Source organism: Cervus canadensis, chromosome 28 (genome assembly GCF_019320065.1).
Source record: "Cervus canadensis isolate Bull #8, Minnesota chromosome 28, ASM1932006v1, whole genome shotgun sequence".
Lineage (NCBI taxonomy): Eukaryota > Metazoa > Chordata > Mammalia > Artiodactyla > Cervidae > Cervus > Cervus canadensis.
The window spans coordinates 18,709,294-18,727,076 of NC_057413.1; the positions used below are offsets into that span (position 1 = coordinate 18,709,294).

Consider the following 17,783-nt stretch of genomic DNA (forward strand, 5'->3'; position numbering starts at 1 on the left):
CATAAGGGATTTGATTTAGGTCATACCTGAATGGCCTAGTGGTTTTCCCTACTTCAGTTTGAGCCTGAATTAGCTGATTATCTGAGCCGCAGTCAGTTCCAGGTCTTGTTTTTGCTGACTGTATAGTTTCTTCATCTTTGGCTGCAAAGAATAAATCAGTCTGATTTCAGTATTGACCGTCTGGTGATGTCCATGTGTTGAGTCATCTCTTGTGTTATTGGAGGAGGGTGTTTGCTATGACCAGTTCATTCTCTTGGCAAAACTTAGCCTTTGCCCAACTTCATTTTGTAATCGAGGACCATCTGAATTAAATTTACCCTTTCCCGTCCATTTTAGTTCACTGATTGCTAAAATGTTGTTGTTCACTTTTGCCATCTCCTGTTTGGCCATATCCAATTTACCATGATTTATGAACCTAACATTCCAGGTTCCTATGCAATGTTGTTCTTTATAGCCTCAGACATTATTTTCACCACCAGACACAACTGGGCATCATTTCTGCTTTGGCTCAGCCTCTTCATTCTTTCTGGAGCTAAGTCTCTGCTCTTGCCCAGTGGCATATTAGACACCTACCACCCTGGGGGGGCTCATCTTTCAATGTCATATCTTTTTGCCTTTTTATACTGTTCATGGGATTCTCACTGAGTGAATACTGAAGTGGTGTTCCCTTCTCCAGTGGACCGTGTTTTGTCAGGCCCTGACTAGCAAGGACGTGCCCTCCATCTGTTCCACGTACCCGGGCGCCCTGCTTGTCCCACTGCTGGTCCTCTTGAGTGTGTAAACCTTCACTGGCTGCTGGGTGTTGGTCAGCATACTGCCTGGGGGCCTGGGCAAAGGCCCTGCTGGATAAATTCCATATATATGCGTTAATATACTGTATTGGTGTTTTTCTTTCTGACTTACTTCACTCTGTATAATAGGCTCCAGTTTCATCCACCTCATTAGAACTGACTCAGAGGCATTCTTTTTAATAGCTGAGTAATATTTCATTGCGTATATGTACCACAGCTTTCTTATCCATTCATCTGCCAGTGAACATCTAGGTTGCTTCCATGTCTTGGCTATTGTAAACAGTGCTGCAATGAACACTGGGGTAAACACGTCTCTTTCAATTCTGGTTTCCTCAGTGTGATGCCCAGCAGCAGGATTGCTGGGTCATATGGTAGTTCTATTTCCAGTTTTTTAAGGAATCTCCACACTGTTCTCCATAGTGGCTGTACTAGTTTGCATTCCCACCAACAGTGTAAGAGGGTTCCTTTTTCTCCACACCCTCTCCAGCATTTATTGTTTGTAGACTTTTGGATAGCAGCCATTCTGACGGACATGAAATGGTACCTCATTGTGGTTTTGATTTGCATTTCTCTGATAATGAGTGATGTTGAGCATCTTTTCATGTTTGTTAGCCATCTGTATGTCATCTTTGGAAAAATGTCTGTTTAGTTCTTTGGCCCATTTTTTATTGGGTCGCTTATTTTTCTGGACTTGAGCTGCATGAGTTGCTTGTATATTTTTGAAATTAATCCTTTGTCTGTTTCTTCATTTGCTATTATTTTCTCCCATTCTGAAGGCTGTCTTTTCACCTTGCTCATAGTTTCCTTCATTGTGCAAAAGCTTTTAAGGTTAATTAGGTCCCATTTGTTTATTTTTGTTTTTATTTCCATTACTCTGGGAGGTGGATCATAGAGGATCCTGCTATGATTTACATCAGAGTATTTTGCGTATGTTTTCCTCTAGGAGTTTTATAGTTTCTGGTCTTACATTTAGATCTTTAATCCATTTTGAGTTTATTTTTTGTGTATGGTGTTAGAAAGCATTCTAGTTTCATTCTTTTACAAATGGTTGACTAGTTTTCCCAGCACCACTTGTTAAAGAGATCGTCTTTACTCCATTGTATATTCTTGCCTCCTTTGTAAAAGATAGGTCTCCATAGGTGCGTGGATTTATCTCTGGGCTTTCTATTTTGTTCCATTGATCTATATTTCTGTCTTTGTACCAGTACCATACTGTCTTGATGACTGTTGCTTTGTAGTACAGCCAAGTCAAGCAGGTTGATTCCTCCAGTTCCATTCTTTTTTCTCAAGATTGCTTTGGCTATTTCCATACAAATTGTGAAATTATTTGTTCTAGTTCTGTGGAAAATACCATTGGTAGCTTGACAGGGATTGCGTTGAATCTATGGACTGCTTTGTGTAGTATACTCATTTTCACAATATTGACTCTTCCAATCCACAAATGTTATATTTCTCCATCTTTTTGTGTTCTGTTTGATTTTTTCATCAGTTTTTTTTATAGTTTTCTAAATATAGGTCTTTTGTTTCTTTAGGTAGATATATTCCTAAGTATTTTATTCTTTTTGGTGCAATGGTGATGGAATTGTTTCCTTAATTTCTCTTTCTGTTTTCTCATTGTTAGCGTATAGGAATGCAAGGGATTGCTGTGTGTTAATTTTATATCCTGCAACTTTACTATATTCATTGATTAGCTCTAGTAATTTTCTGGTAGGGTCTTGAGGGTTTTCTATGGAGAGGATCACGTCATCTGCAAACAGTGAGAGTTTTACTTCTTCTTTTCCAACCTGGATTCCTTTTATTTCTTTTTTTTCTCTGATTGCTATGGCCAAAACTTCCAAAACTATGTTGAATGTGGTGAGAGTGGGCACCCTTGACTTGTTCCTGACTTTAGGGGAAATGCTTTCAATTTTTCACCATTGAGGATAATGTTTGCTGTGGGTTTATCATATGTGGCTTTTATTATGTTGAGGTATGTTCCTTCTATGCCTGCTTTCTGGAGGGTTTTTATCATAAATAGATGCTGAATTTTGTCAAAGGCTTTCTCTGCATCTATTGAGATAATCATATGGTTTTTATCTTTCAATTTGTTAATGTGGTGTATCACATTGATTGATTTGTGAATATTGAAGAATCCTTGCATCCCTGGGATAAAGCCCACTTGGCCATGATGTATGATCTTTTTAATATGCTGTTGGATTATGTTTGCTAGAATTTTGTTAAGGATTTTTACATCTATATTCATCAGTGATATTGGCCTGTAGTTTTTCTTTTTTGTGGCATCTTTGTCTGATTTTGGTATTAGAGTGATGGTGGCCTCATAGAATGAGTTGGCAGTTTACCTTCCTCTGCAATTTTCTGGAAGAGTTTGAGTAGGATAGGTGTTAGCTCTTCTCTAAATTTTTGGTAGAATTCAGTTGTGAAGCCACCTGGTCTTGGACTTTTGTTTGTTGGAAGATTTCTGATTACAGTTTCGATTTCTGTGCTTGTGATGGGTCTGTTAAGATTTTCTATTTTTTCCTTGTCCACTTTTGGAAAGTTATACTTTTCTAAAAATTTGTCAATTTCTTCCAAGCTGTCAATTTTATTGGCATATAGTTGCTGATAGTAGTCTCTTATGATTCTTTGTATTTCTCTGTTGTCTGTTATAACTTCTCCATTTTCATTTCTAATTTTGTTGATTTGATCCTTCTCCCTTTTTTTTTTTTTTCTTGATGAGTCTTGCTAATGGTTTGTCTATTTTATTTATCTTCTCAAAGAACCAGCTTTTAGCTTTGTTGATTTTGGCTATGGTCTCCTTTGTTTCTTTTGCATTTATTTCTGCCCTAATTTTTATTATTTCTTTCCTTCTGCTAACCATGAAGTGCTTCATTTCTTCGTTTGCTAGTTGCTTTAGGTGTAGAGTTCGGTTATTTATTTGATTTTTCTCCTGTTTTTTGAGGTAGGCTTGTATTGCTATGAACTTTCCCCTTAGTACTGCTTTTACTGAGTCTCATAGGTTTTGGGTTACAGTCTTTTCATTTTCATTCATTTCTATGCATATTTTGATTCCTTTTGGTTTCTTCTGTGATTTTCTGGTTATTCAGAAGTGTGTTTTTTAGCCTCTATCTGTTTGTATTTTTATTAGTTTTTTTCGTGTAGTTGACATCTAATCTTACCACATTGCGATCAGAAAAGATGCTTGGAATGATTTCAATTTTTTTTTAATTTACCAAGGCTAGATTTATGGCCTAGGATGTGGCATATCCTGGAGAAGGTTCGTGTGCACTTGACAAAAAGGTGAAATTCATTGTTCTGGGGTGAAATGTCCTATAGATATCAATTAGGTCTAACTGGTCCATTGTGTCATTTAAGGTTTGTATTTCCTTGCTAATTTTCTGGTTAGTTGATCTATCCATAGGTGTGAGTAGGGTATTAAAGGCTCCCACTATTATTGTGTTACTGTTAATTTCCCCTTTCATACTTGTTAGCATTTGCCTTACATATCACGGTGCTCCTATGTTGGGTGCATATATATTTATAACTGTTATATCTTCTTCTTGAATTGATCCTTTGATCATTATGTAGTGTCTCTCTTTGTCTCTTTCATGGCTTTTATTTCAAAATCTATTTTGTCTGATATGAGTATTGCTACTCCAGCTTTCTTTTGGTCTCCATTTGTGTGATATAGGTTTTTCCAGCCCTTCACTTTCAGTCTGTATGTGTCCCTTGTTTCCAGGTGGGTCTCTTGTAGACAGCATATATAGAGGTCTTTTTTTTTTATCCATTCAACCAGTCTTTGTCTTTTGGTTGGGACATTTAACCCATTTACATTTAATGTAATTATTGATAAATATGATCCTGTTGCCATTTACTTTGTTATTTTGGGTTTGAGTTTATAAACCTTTTATTTGTTTCCTGTCTAGAGAAGATACTTTAGCATTTGTTGAAGAGCTGGTTTGGTGGTGCTGAATTCTCTGAGTTTTTGCTTGTCTGTAAAGCTTTTGATTTCTCCTTCATATTTGAATGAGATCCTTGTTTGGTACAATAATCTGGGTTATAGGTTTTTCTCTATCATCACTTTAAGTATGTCCTGCCATTGCCTTCTGGCTTGAAGAGTTTCTATTGAAAGATCAGCTGTTATCCTCATGGGAATCCCCTTGTGAGTTATTTGTTGTTTTTTCCTTGTGGCTTTTAATATTTGTTCTTTGTCTTTGATCTTCATTAATTTTACTAATATGTGTCTTGGGGTGTTTTGCCTTGGGTTTATCCTGTTTGAGACTCTCTGTGGGTTTCTTGGACTTGGGTGGCTATTTCCTTCCCCATTTTAGGGAAGTTTTCAACTATTATCTCCTCAAGTATTTTCTCATGGCCTTTCTGTCTTCCTCTTCTGGGACTCCTATGATTCAAATGTTGGGGCATTTGACATTGTCCCAGAGGTCTCTGAGGTTGTCCTCATTTCTTTTCATTCTTTTTTCTTTTTTCCTCTCTGCTTCATTTATCTCCATCATTCTATCTTCCACCTCACTTATCCTATCTTCTGCTTCAGTTATTCTACTGTTGGTTCCCTCCAGAGTGCTTTTGATCTCAGTTATTGCATTATTCATTGTTGATTGACTTTTTTTTATTTCTTCTAGGTCCTTGTTAAACTTTTCTTGCATCTTCTCAATCCTTGTCTCCAGACTATTTATCTGTAACTCCATTTTGTTTTCAAGATTTTGGAGCATTTTTACTATCATTATTCTGAATTCTTTTTCAGGTAGAATCCCTATCTCCTCCTCTTTTGTTTGGTTTGCTGTGCTCTTATCATGTTCCTTTACCTGCTGAATATTTCTCTGCTTTTCAACTTGTTTAGGTTTCCGTGTTTGGGGTGGCCTTTCTGTATGCTAGAAGTTTGTGGGTTCTCTTTATTGTGGAGGTTCCTCCCTGTGGGTGGGGTTGGATGAGTGACTTGTCAAGGTTTCCTGGTTAGGGAAACTTGTGTCAGTGTTCTGGTGGGTAGAGCTGGATCTCTTCTCTCTGGAGTGCAATGAAATGTCAAGTAGTGAGTTTTGAGGTGCCTATGGGTTTGGTGTGACTTTTGACCACCTGTACTTTTGCGCTCAGGGTTATGTTCCTGTTTGGTTGGAGAATTAGCGTGGTATGTCTTGTTCTGAAACTTCTTGGCTCTTGGGTGGAGCTTGGTTTCAGTGTAGGTATGGATGAGCTCTTGTCAATTAATGTTCCCTGGAGTCAGGAGTTTTCTGGTGTTCTCAAGTTTTGGATTTAAGCCTCCTGCCTCCGGCTTTCAGTCTTATTCTTACAGTAGCCTCAAGACTTTTCCATCCATACAGCACAGATGATAAAACATCTAGGTTAGTGGTGAAAAGATTCTCCACAGTGAGGGACACCCAGAGAGGTTCACAGAGTCACATGGAGAAGAGAAGAGGGAGGAGGGAGATAGAGGTGACCAGGAGGAGAAGAGGGGAAATCAAAAAGGGAGAGAGCAATCTAGTCAGTAATCAATTCTCTATTTGCTCTCCACAGTCTGGAACACTCAAAGAGGTTCACAGAGTTCCACAGAGAAGAGAAGAGGGAGGAAGGAGGTAGAGATGACCAGGAGGAGAGGAGACGGAGTTAAAAGGAGAGAGACCAATCTAGCTAGTGATCAGTTCCCTAAATGTTCTCCACAGCCTGGAATACCCAAAGAGATTCACAGAATTAAGTAGAGAAGAGAAGAGAAAGGGGAGTGAGGAGCTAGAGGTAACATGGGGGAGAAAAAGGAGAGTCAAAAGGGGAGAGAGCAATCAAGCCAGTAATCACACTCCTAAGTAAAAATGGGTACTGAAGATTGGATTCTTAAAGGTACAAAATTGATAACAAATACCAAAAAGCAAAGATTAAAAATCTAGAGTAGAGGTTAGACTCTCAAAAATACAATACAAACAAAACCGCAAAAGTTATAAAAGAAAAAATATGAAATTTGCTTTAAAAATAGGGATTTTTTTACAAGGTAATAGTAAGTTTTAAAAATGAAAATTAAAGGAGTAATAAAGAGCTTAAAATTTTTTTTTTTAATTTAAAGTTAAAAATGATAATAGTAAAATATATCTAGGAATTTCTCTGGAGCTGTTGAGGGCAGTGTTGAGGGCAGTTCAGTTTCAGATAGTTCCTTGTTCCAGCTTATACTTCTTCTCAAGGTCTATAGGTCCCTTCCAATGTAGTCAGTGCTAGCTAACTACAGGGTTTTAATCTGTTGCACCTGTCACTTTCAAAGCAGTTCCTTCTTCTTTGTTTATTTTGGCTTTCTCTGTTTGCAAGTCTCTTCAGTGTCTAACATCCACCCTGACACAAGGGGGCAAAGGTTGTCCTTTATTTAGGCTCACTTGTTCAGTTGTGCTGCGGGGAGGGAGGAAAACTGCAAACAAATGTCACTGGCGTGTGTGGGGAGTGCTCACAGTGTCTGGGCCACACTGGGTCTGCCCCCGCTCCCCACATGTGTGCTTTCCCCATCAACACTGCTCAAGCTCCACGTTGCTCTGCAGGGAACTGTCTAAAGCAGGCCTTGGGTTGCGTGCACTTCCCAGGTCTAAGCCACTCAGGTTCAGGTTCCTGAGTACTCCACAAAGGCACAGACTCGGTTGGGCCTGCGTTCTGTGCCCTTCCCAGGTCCGAGCAGCTCAGGCAACCAGGTGCTTGGTGAGCTCACTCTCCCCAGGTGGGGCGGTGCGTCTTATCATCTCCCCGGTCCTGGCCGCTCGGTTTCCCAGGTGCGCAGTGGGAGCACCGTCTCAGGTGTGCCGTGTGTCTCCTCTGGGGAGCTGATCTCTGGCTGTGACCCTCCTGGTGTATGTCAACCATCCAGGATCCCAGGAAGACTTGGTTAGCAACTGGGAGCCTGCTTGCAGTTTGGTAGAGGATGCCATCTCTGGGGCCAAGCTTACCCCTTTCCTTCTGGCTCTGGCTGTCGCCTGCCTGCCTCTCTGCCTCTGTCGGAGGATGGGCCGGTTCACTGCCAGCTAGCTCTCCTCTGGTATTCGCTCATTCCTTTGTTCTGTGAGCAGGCCGGCAGTGCCTTAGGTTAGAGCTTTTCGTGGGAAAGTTCTCTCTCTTTCTTCCTTTTTTTTTTTTTTTTCTCCCTTTCTCTCTGGCTATCCTACAGTTTAGGTTGCTTTCTCACATTAGCTCCCTCAGATTGCCCTCGGGGCATTCAGGCCAGGTCCTTACCCTAAGCAATACAGTCCGCGCCTCCCTGTTCAGCCCCGGCTTGCTGGTGGCAGACGTGAGCATCTGGGCTACTTCTCCACTGGGAGTTGCAGTTACATGCGTAATCTCTGGGTTTTATTTATTTAGTTTTTTTCTTCCAGTTATATTGCCCTCTGAGATTCCAAAACTCCCCACAGACCCACCGGTGAAAGGATTTCCTGGTGTTTGGAAACTCCTTTTTTACGACTCCCTCCCTGGGTGGGGTCTCCATCCCTAACACTTTTGTCTCTCTTTTTATCTTTTATATTTTGTCCTTCCTCCTTTCAAAGACAATGGGCTGGCTTTCTGGGTGCCTGGTGTCCTCCGCCAGCATTCAGAAGTTGTTTTGTGGTATTTACTCAGCATTCAAATGATCTTTCGATGAATTTGTTGGGGAGAAATTGGTCTCCCGGTCCTATTCCTCCTCCATGTTAGGACCACCCACCCCCTCAAAGTTTGATTTTAAAAGACAGTGAGGCCTTTGTCTTATTGCTCTCTTCATCTCTCTCTTGGATCACTCACAAAAGAAAACTAGCTATCATGTCATGAGCAGCCCTCCTAAGGAAGCCCATATGGCAAGGAATCAAAGCCTTCTTCCAACGGCCATGAGTAAGATATCTTGGAAACACACCTTTCAGCCCTGATCAAGCCTTCAAATGACTGCAACCCCAGTCAACAGCTTGACTGCAATTTCATAAAAGACTTTAAACAAGAACCACCCAGCTAAGCTACGCTTACCCTCAAAAAAATGTTTTTGACCCTTAGAAAATAAGTGAGATAATGAATGTTTGTTGTCTTGAGCTGCTAAATTTTGGGGTAATTTGTTTCTTATCAACAGATGTGATAATAAGACCAGACGGTCAGATACAATTGTTAAGTAAGTTCACAATGAGTGAAGTCAGTTCAGTTTGGTTCAGTTGCTCAGTAGTGTACAACTCTTTGCGACCCCATGAACTGCAGCACGCCAGGCCTCTCTGTCTATCACCAAATCCCAGAGCCTGCTCAAACTCTGTCCATTGAGTCAGTGATGCCATCCAACAACCTCATCCTCTGTCATCCCCTTCTCCTCCTGCCCTCAATCTTTCCCAGCATCAGAGTCTTTTCCAGTGAGTCAGCTCTTTGCATCAGGTGGCCAAAGAATTGGAGCTTCAGCTTCAGCATCAATACTTCCAATGAATATTCAGGACTAATTTCCTTTAGGATTGACTGGTTTCATTTCCTTGCAGTTCAAGGGACTCTCAAGAATCTTCTCCAATACCACATTTCAAAACCATCCATTCTTTGGCACTCAGCTTTCTTTATGGTCCAAGTCAATCATCTTTAATGTCATACCCTCTAAGCACTACCTCATCATCCAACAACAGGCATTTTCAAAGAATACATGCAGCTAGAACTCTTATACACTGGCTGTGGGAGTGTAAACTATTGTAGCCATTTTTGAAAACTATTTGGTAAGTATCTACTTAAGCTAAACATAGTCTAGCTATGACCCAGCAATTTCACTCCCAGATAAATACCCAACAGAACTTGGTGCAAATACTTATCAAACAATATGTATGAGTGCTCATAGAAACTTTATTTATAAGAACCAAACATTATATATAACTCAGATGTTCATGACAGAGGAATAGATAAATAAGTTGTAGTATATTTCTAAAATGGAATATTGTGCAGCAATGAAAAAGAATAAGCTACAGTTGCAAGCACAACAACATGGATGAATCTCACCTCATAATTTTAAGTTAAAGAAGCCAGACAGCAGAGTATATAACCTATAATTCCATTTATATAAAGTCTAACTTATATGCAGAATACATCATGAGAAATGCTGGGCTGGAGGAAGCACAAGCTGGAATCAAGATTGCCAGGAGAAATATAAATAACTTCAGATATGCAGATGACACCACCCTTATGGCAGAAAGTGAAGAAGGACTAAAGAGCCTCTTGATGCAAGTGAAAGAGGAGAGTGAAAAAGTTGGCTTAAAACTCAACATTCAGAAAACTAAGATCATGACATCTGGTTCCATCACTTCATGGGAAATAGATGTGGAAACAGTGGAAACAGTGGCTGACTTTATTTTTCTGGGCTCCAAAATCACTGCAGATGGTGACTGCAGCCATGAAATTAAAAGACGCTTACTCCTTGGAAGGAAAGTTATGACCAACCTAGACAGCATATTAAAAAGCAGAGACATTACTTTGTCAACAAAGGTCTCTCTAGTCAAGGCTATGGTTTTTCCAGTGGTCGTGTATGGATGTGAGAGCTGGACTATAAAGAAAGCTGACAGCTGAAAAATTGATGCTTTTGAACTGTGGCATTGGAGAAGACTCTTGAGAGTCCCTTGGACTGCAAGGAGATCCAACCAGTCCATCCTAAAGGAGATCAGTCCTGGGTGTTCATTGGTAGGACTGATGTTGAAGCTGAAACTCCAATTCTTTGGCTACGTGATGCAAAGAGCTGACTCATTTGAAAAGACTCTGATGCTGGGAAAGATTGAGGGCAGGAGGAGAAGGGGACGACAGTGGATGAGATGGTTGGATGGCATCACCGACTCAATGGACATGGGTTTGGGTAAACTCCGGGAGTTGGTGATGGACAGGGAGATCTGGCGTGCTGCAGTTCATGGGTCACAAAGAGTCGGACATGACTGAGCAACTGAACTGAACTGAACTGAAGAACAGAGAAAACCAACCCTTGAATAGAAATCAAACCATAAGTACTTTTGGTGGGGGTGATATGGAAAGGGAACAAAAAAAGAGCTTTCTAGAGGGCTAAAAGTGCTCTATATCTTGATCTAGGTGGAGTCTAACTGATATACCTTCACATAAAAATACATTAAGCTGTGCACCTAAGGTTTGTGCACTTTTCTATACATATATGAGATTTAACAACAAACTCTGAAATTTTAACATGGTTAAGATCCAGTTCCAGAATTTCCAAACGGAAATCTTTTTCTTTTCAGCTTTATGATTGTCTGTAATTTTTATTTTTATAACAGTATGCACACTTTTTAATTTACAAATGTCAGTTAAAAAAACTGTACATTACAATTTAGCTGTCATTTATTACAACTATGAAATGGCCAAAAAACTAGGAGAAAATACACTGAAATGTTAAATGATTTTTCTCTCCAGAAAAAGGAGTAATTAATTTTTTCTTATTATTCTTTTTCTCTGTTTTCAGCATGCAGTGTTGAGCATGAATTGCTTTTATAGGAGGGAAAAATGTTTAAAGTTTGACTGGCAGAGCTGTCCTTTGCCATAACTGTTACCAGGAGCACCAGGACAGGAAGATGAGACAAAACATAGTATTTCTGAGGAAATTGTGGAAGGGTTTACTGACAGAGGGTTACATTTTTCAAGGTTTGTATTAGATTTTTAAATATGTTATTTCATGTCATTTTAAATAGGTATTACTTGACCTATAGGACATTGCATGCAGTAAGTATGGAATAAATATTTACTTTATGAACAAACAGGAGTATTAAAGAAGTCTGTCAGCTCATGTGCATTATATTTATTACGTAATAGTATAATCTACCAAAATGGTAAAGTGAACTGTTGTAGCCTAGTGAACCACCATGAATAGAGTCTCCAAAGGCCACTCATCTCAGAGCATCCTTCTTATGCAATGAGACCTTCCCTGCAACACTCTAGGCAACTTTCGCCTATCCAGGCATACTCAAACCACAAAATCAAGCAGAGAAGACTATAAATGTTTCCCTATGAGAAATTTTATGTATCTATCTTTACTTATGCATCTATCTATCTACTACTTTTATGATTTAAAAGCCAAAGCAAAAAAAAAAAAAAAGAAAAAAAAAAAGCAAAAGCAAAATCACTGTGCAAACACAGAAAATATTAGAAAATACAAAAAATTAATTCTTCATAAATATTAGAAAAATAAAAAATTAATTCTGCATAACACCACAATGAAAGATCATTATTATTAATTTAATGCATGTTTTGACTTTCAGATTAATTTGTATTTTAACTTATTTGAGCTTCTTTTTTCCATGTAACTAATTATATCATATGCTCTTCCATTGTCATTAAAAATTCTATAAAAACATGCTTTTCTGTGTTGTGTAATATATTCAGGTATACAATAATTTATCTAATAATCCCTCTGTTTTAGCACATTTAGGTTTCTCTTTCTTTTCTTTAATTTCCCACACTGTACACTTCACCCTTCTGACTCATTTTGTAACTAGAAGCTTTTACCTCTTAATTTCACTCATCTCCACATCCTCTTTCCCTCCAGCAACCACTTGTTTTTCCTCTGTATCTATGTTTCTGTTTCTATTTTCATATGTTTGTTCATTTGTTTTGTATTTTAGATTTCATGTATAAATGAAATGATGTACTTTTCTTTCTCTGTGTGACATTTCACTTAGCATAATACCCTCTAGTATTATGAGGCTAGTGAAAACCCTGGCTTAAAACTCAACATTCAAAAAACTAGATCATGGCATGCGGTCCCATCACTTCATGGCAAACAGATGGGGAAACAATGGAAACAGTGACAGACTTTACTTCCTTGGGCTCCAAAATCACTGTAGATGGTGACTCCAGCCATGAAATTAAAAGACTCTTGCTCCTTGGAAGAAAAGCTATGACCAAACTAGACAGCATATTAAAAAGCAGAGATCACTTTGCCAACAAAGATCCATCTAGTCAAAGCTATGGCTTTTCCAGTAGTCATGTATAGATGTGAGAGTTGGATCACAAAGAAAGCTGAGAGCCAAAGAATTGATGTCTTCGAACTGTGGTGTTGGAGAAGACACTTGAGAGTCCCTTGGACAGCAAGGAGATCAAACCATCAATCCTAAAGGAAATCAGTCCTTAATATTCATTGGAAGGATTGATGCTGAAGCTGAAGCTCCAATTCTTTGGCCACCTGATGTGAAGAACTGACTCACTGGAAAAGACCCTGATGCTGGGAAAGACTGAAGGCAGGAGGAGAAGGGGACAACAGAGGATGAGATGGTTCAATGGCATCACCAACTCGATGGACATGAGTTTGAGCAGGCTCCAGGAGTTTGTGTTGGACAGGGAAGCCTGGCCTGCTGCAATCCATGGGACTGCAAAGAGCTGGACACAACTGAGTGACTGAACTGACTGAATACCCTCTAGGTCAATTCAGTTGTTGAAAATGGAAACTTTTCATTCTTTTACATGGTTGAGTAATAGTCCACTGTATATGTATACCACATCTTCATTATCCATCTATCAATGAATAACAACTTAGATTGTCTCCATAGTTTAGCTTATTGTGAACAATGTTACAATGAATGTGAGTGCATATACCATCTCGAATTACTGTTCGATCTCTGTGTTGGGACATGTCTCCTGCATTGGCAGGCAAGTTCTTTGCCACTACACCATCCGGGAAGGGCTGGCAATAGTAACTTTAAATTTTCTAATCTCATCCAAATGCCTAAAGTAACAGACAAATATGCCTTTAAGATGTGATCTTTGATTATCAGTCTTAGACAAATGAAGTGTATAGATCAAAGGTGACACTTGTTATTCATTAATGTACATTTCTTAAACTGCAAACTCTAACAAATCAAATCCATTGAAAGGTACATATCTGAACTCTTTCCACATTAGTTCTTTCTCCCTGTTAGTATTTTAGAATTCCTATTGTGTGTGGTCAGTTTTCTAAAATAGATCAAATGTTCCCCACCCCCACTGGAAGTATACAAAGGGCCCATACGTAATTTTTTTTAACATGTACACTACATCATATTGACAATAAAGAGACATTTAGCACAGGTGTGTATTAGTTATGATTCTCAGAGAAACAGAATGAATAAAGTATTAATATATCTAGAAAAAGAGATTTATTGTAAGGCATTGGCTCACAACTGTGATGGCTTGCAGGTCTGAAATCTATAGGGCTGGTGAGTAGGCTATAAGAGCACAAGAGAGTTGATATTGCAGTCTTGAGTTTGAAATCCACGGGAAAGGCCAACCAAGTTGGAAACCCAGGCAAAGTTTCTATGATGCATTCTTGAGGCATAATTCTTTTTTCTTTAGGAAATCTCAGCCTTCGCTTTTAAGGCCTTCAGCTGATTGGATGAGTCCCAGCCATATTATGAAGAATAACCTGCTTTACTTAAAGTCTTGTGATTGTAAACGCTTATCACATCTAAAATATACCTTCATAGCAACATCTAGACTACTCCTTGACCAAATAACTGGGCACATAGCCTAGCCAAGTTGATAGATAACATTAACCATCACAGGGGTTGTTTAGGTTTGTTTGGTTTAGTTGAGTTTGGGTTCAGATTTATGACGGTGGTAGTAGTTATAATGGTAATATCAAGGAACTATTTCCTCCATTAGAATTTTTCTGCATATTCACATTCAGACTATGGTAAGATAGCTGCAATTCAGAAACCAGGCTGCTGAGATATTAAGCTATTTTGCAAAATGTTATGCAATCAAATTCTACATAATTCTATTATGGTATGCTATTAACACAGTCAAAATTATATGGCTAAAAAAAAAAAAATTATATGGCTAATATTTGTAATTGACTATTGTATTCACAGTGGTTCTAATAACTTTGTGATATAACTAGAATTAATCTATGTCAATACATGAGTCAAAATATGGGGTGATTATTTAAATACTAGTAATTTATATATGTAAAAATTTTAAATGACTCCTTCCTCATCAGCCTAGGTCATAAAAATAGGCTAAATAAGGATTTCAACTATCAAACTCAATCTTAGAAAACAAAGTAGGTAGGTGGAGAATCCTATAACTGGAGAACATTACTCTCTTCCTCCTGCACCTCACTGCTTAGTCTAAAATATATCACCATGGACAGTAGGCCTCCAAAACTGAAATGAAATGTGGCTTTGTAAACAGAATATGGACTCTGGAGTCAGAAACTCTACTGTTTGCTGGTTGGGCAGTTTCAGATGTCTCAGTAATAAAGGATTTCATTGTGAAGGTTATTGGGGATTAAATGTGTTGGTCCTTGGAAAGTATCTACTACAGAGCTATATTGGGGAAGGAAATGGCAACCCACTACAATATTCTTGCCTGTGAAATCTCATGGAGAGAGGAGCCTGGCAGGCTACAGTCCATGGGGTCGCAAGTCGGGTACGATTTAGCAACTAAACCACCACAGAGCCTTATGGTTCCTAAATACTTAATAAAAGGGGGTTTTACTGCTCTCTTTGTCCTCCACAATTGCTTGTGAAATCCCATTCACTGGCTCATTCTTCCTCACACCACAGACCTCTGAGCTTTCCCTTACTACATTTAACTCCATTGCCTCAGCTTCATGATTCACCCTTCATTTGTTTCAAGGAACCTAGAAATGTTTTTCACTTTTAATCATCAAACATTTATTAAGTCCCTAACTGCCTCAAGAGTTACAAAGATGAATGAAACACAATCTCTGGTCTCAAAATCCCTGAAAATTAGAAATTATTCCAGAGCCCAGACAGAGTAAGTTCCTTTCCAGTATCCTAAGTTTAAGATCCTCCAAAGTATTCTGAAATCTTTACAGCCTCTTGGTTCCCCTCTTCCTTTCCTCCTGCCTCTAAATTCTAGTTCTTTGTTATGACACACATTCCAGAACTTTCATAGGCCATATTCCTGTAGTCTGCTTAGGTCTGATCAACCTGAGCCACACGATTCCTCTGTGACTCTCTGCATCCTTGTTTACAAGGGCCTCCCCCACATCCAAGTTCATACTGCTCAGAAACAGTGAGCTTGGGGTGTTTGTTTTATCTTGATCGCCCTCTGACAAAGAAATCCAGATGACACAGAACCCACTGAAGACAATACCTGGAACATGGCAGTCTTGGGTATGGACTGACGCCTTCTCTGAGGCCTCCTTGACCCTATTGGATCAGGAGTCTTCTCTTTGGGAACTTAATACAACTGCTTTCCCTCCCTTGCCTGCTTTCTTTCAAATTCAATATCCTTTCTTTCACTCTCATTGATTCCTCTGGAAGCCTGAGGAAAACAAACCCACATTCAACCTGTATAGTGAGTGTTGATTTCTCCTTCAGTTTCTGGAGTTGGAATTGGTCAAAGAAAATAGCTATTTTCTGGAGAAACAGAAAAATTCCTCAGTCTTTTATCTCACTGCCTATAATACTGCTCACTTTATAATCTTCCTCAATTCTTTCTCTTATTTTCTTCAGGAAGAGAGTGGAGCATTTTCTTAGTGGTCTAACATAAGAACATTCCAGGTACCATTCAAGAGGCTTGATCCAATATACTACGTGTTTACTCCTTCTTCCCCTAAGGATTATTTCATATCAGATATGAAATTGTTACTTTCATGATAGAGGCCAAACTATTTGCTCTTCATTTTAGTGGTCTGTTAAGAGCAAATCTCTGAAGGTTATTTGCTAAGATAATTTTCTCTTCTGACCTAATACCTAGAAGACTCAGCAAACATATTCCTAATTTGCCCTAATTGGAGGTATATTGCTACATCTTGAGGTGAATTCACATATTGCTTTGCCTTTTTGCAGTATCCTTAATCTTGGTGTAATTTTCTTAGCCCTTCAAAGTCCACTTTTCTTCAGCAATTTTCACAGTCATAGGCAGATTTACGGTTCGTTCTTTCATTCATTCATTCCTCCCATTCTTTCTCCCATCCTTCCTCATTCCTACCTTTGTTTTCTCTCTCTTTCCATCTTTCCTTCCTTTTTTTCCTTCTCCCAAAGCCTCCACAGTCTATGCTCTTCATAACCACAGCAATACAATCTTGTTAAGATTCTCTCTCTAGTGACATATAAACATACACTAAGGTTAGATAGTCTCACTGAGCTCTCTCCTACTGACCACAGTAGCAACCCTCACAAATATCTATCTTATAATGAAGGACTTGGTAAGTGATATTTGAGGGGTCTTTTTCAATAAGAAATTTCTGTCCTCTGCTGTGACTTGCATTAGTATGAACTGAATGACCTACAGTCAAATTTTTTGATCACCCATGAAAACTTTATGAGCCTTCATTTCTTATATATGTATAATGCACATTTTATGAACATACTACTCTACTAATAAATAAAGAAAGCAGAAAGTCTATAAAAAATTTTTACAGACTTTAAAACAAAGTCTATGAAATTTTAAGTTGTAAGTTACATAAAAATAAAACTAATATTTCTTTCTAACATCCCAATGGATTTCTTTACATGCCACTGGCTCTGCTAACCATCTCTTGCCCACAGAGTAAGGAGTTCATTGAGGAGGAAATCTGTCAGATTTCCCACTCTAAACCAAGGGTAAAGCATCTGTGGGTCTTAGTATCTGACCAAAAGGATCAACAGAAAAGCCAAGAAATGGGAGGGAAAATATGTGGGGACAATAAGATGATGAAAAAGGAAGAATAGAGTTGAGGTAGCACAAAAAAGGGTGAAGGGGAAATGTCTATCTGTATGTAAGAGGTACCCAGAAATTGTCTCTGATAATGACCAGGTCTAAATAAACAGGCTACAGGTGAGTTTTCATTTCAGAAATAGTTTTGGCTGTTATCCTGACGCTACTGGGATTTGCCATTCTCGCTATTTTGTTAACAAGATGGACACGGCGCAAGCAAAATGGTGAGTAACAATGAGTGAAAATGGAGATCCTCTGTGGAAGCCACAGAAGTAGGAATGTCAAGATTCAGTCTGAGTTTGTTTCTATTTACCAGATATCTAGAGACTTTATCAATATTCTGGAAATCCATTTCAATACGTGTAATCTCTGACCTATTAGTGATGACCTATTAGTGATTCCCCCTGCATCTCACATTACAGAAAAAAA

The 17,783-nt window shown here is 38.8% G+C and overlaps 1 protein-coding gene across 1 annotated transcript in view; it reads left to right on the top strand.

Annotated features, from left to right (window-relative positions):
• The first annotated feature begins 15,813 nt into the window (after positions 1-15,813).
• Positions 15,814-17,783, top strand: part of LOC122429225 (testis-expressed basic protein 1-like) — a 128,956-nt gene continuing 126,986 nt past the window's right edge. Inside the window, exons 1-2 of the mRNA XM_043449470.1 lie at positions 15,814-15,826; positions 17,480-17,578. Of these exons, the coding sequence (XP_043305405.1) occupies positions 15,814-15,826; positions 17,480-17,578 (112 nt within the window). The remainder of the gene's footprint in view (positions 15,827-17,479; positions 17,579-17,783) is intronic.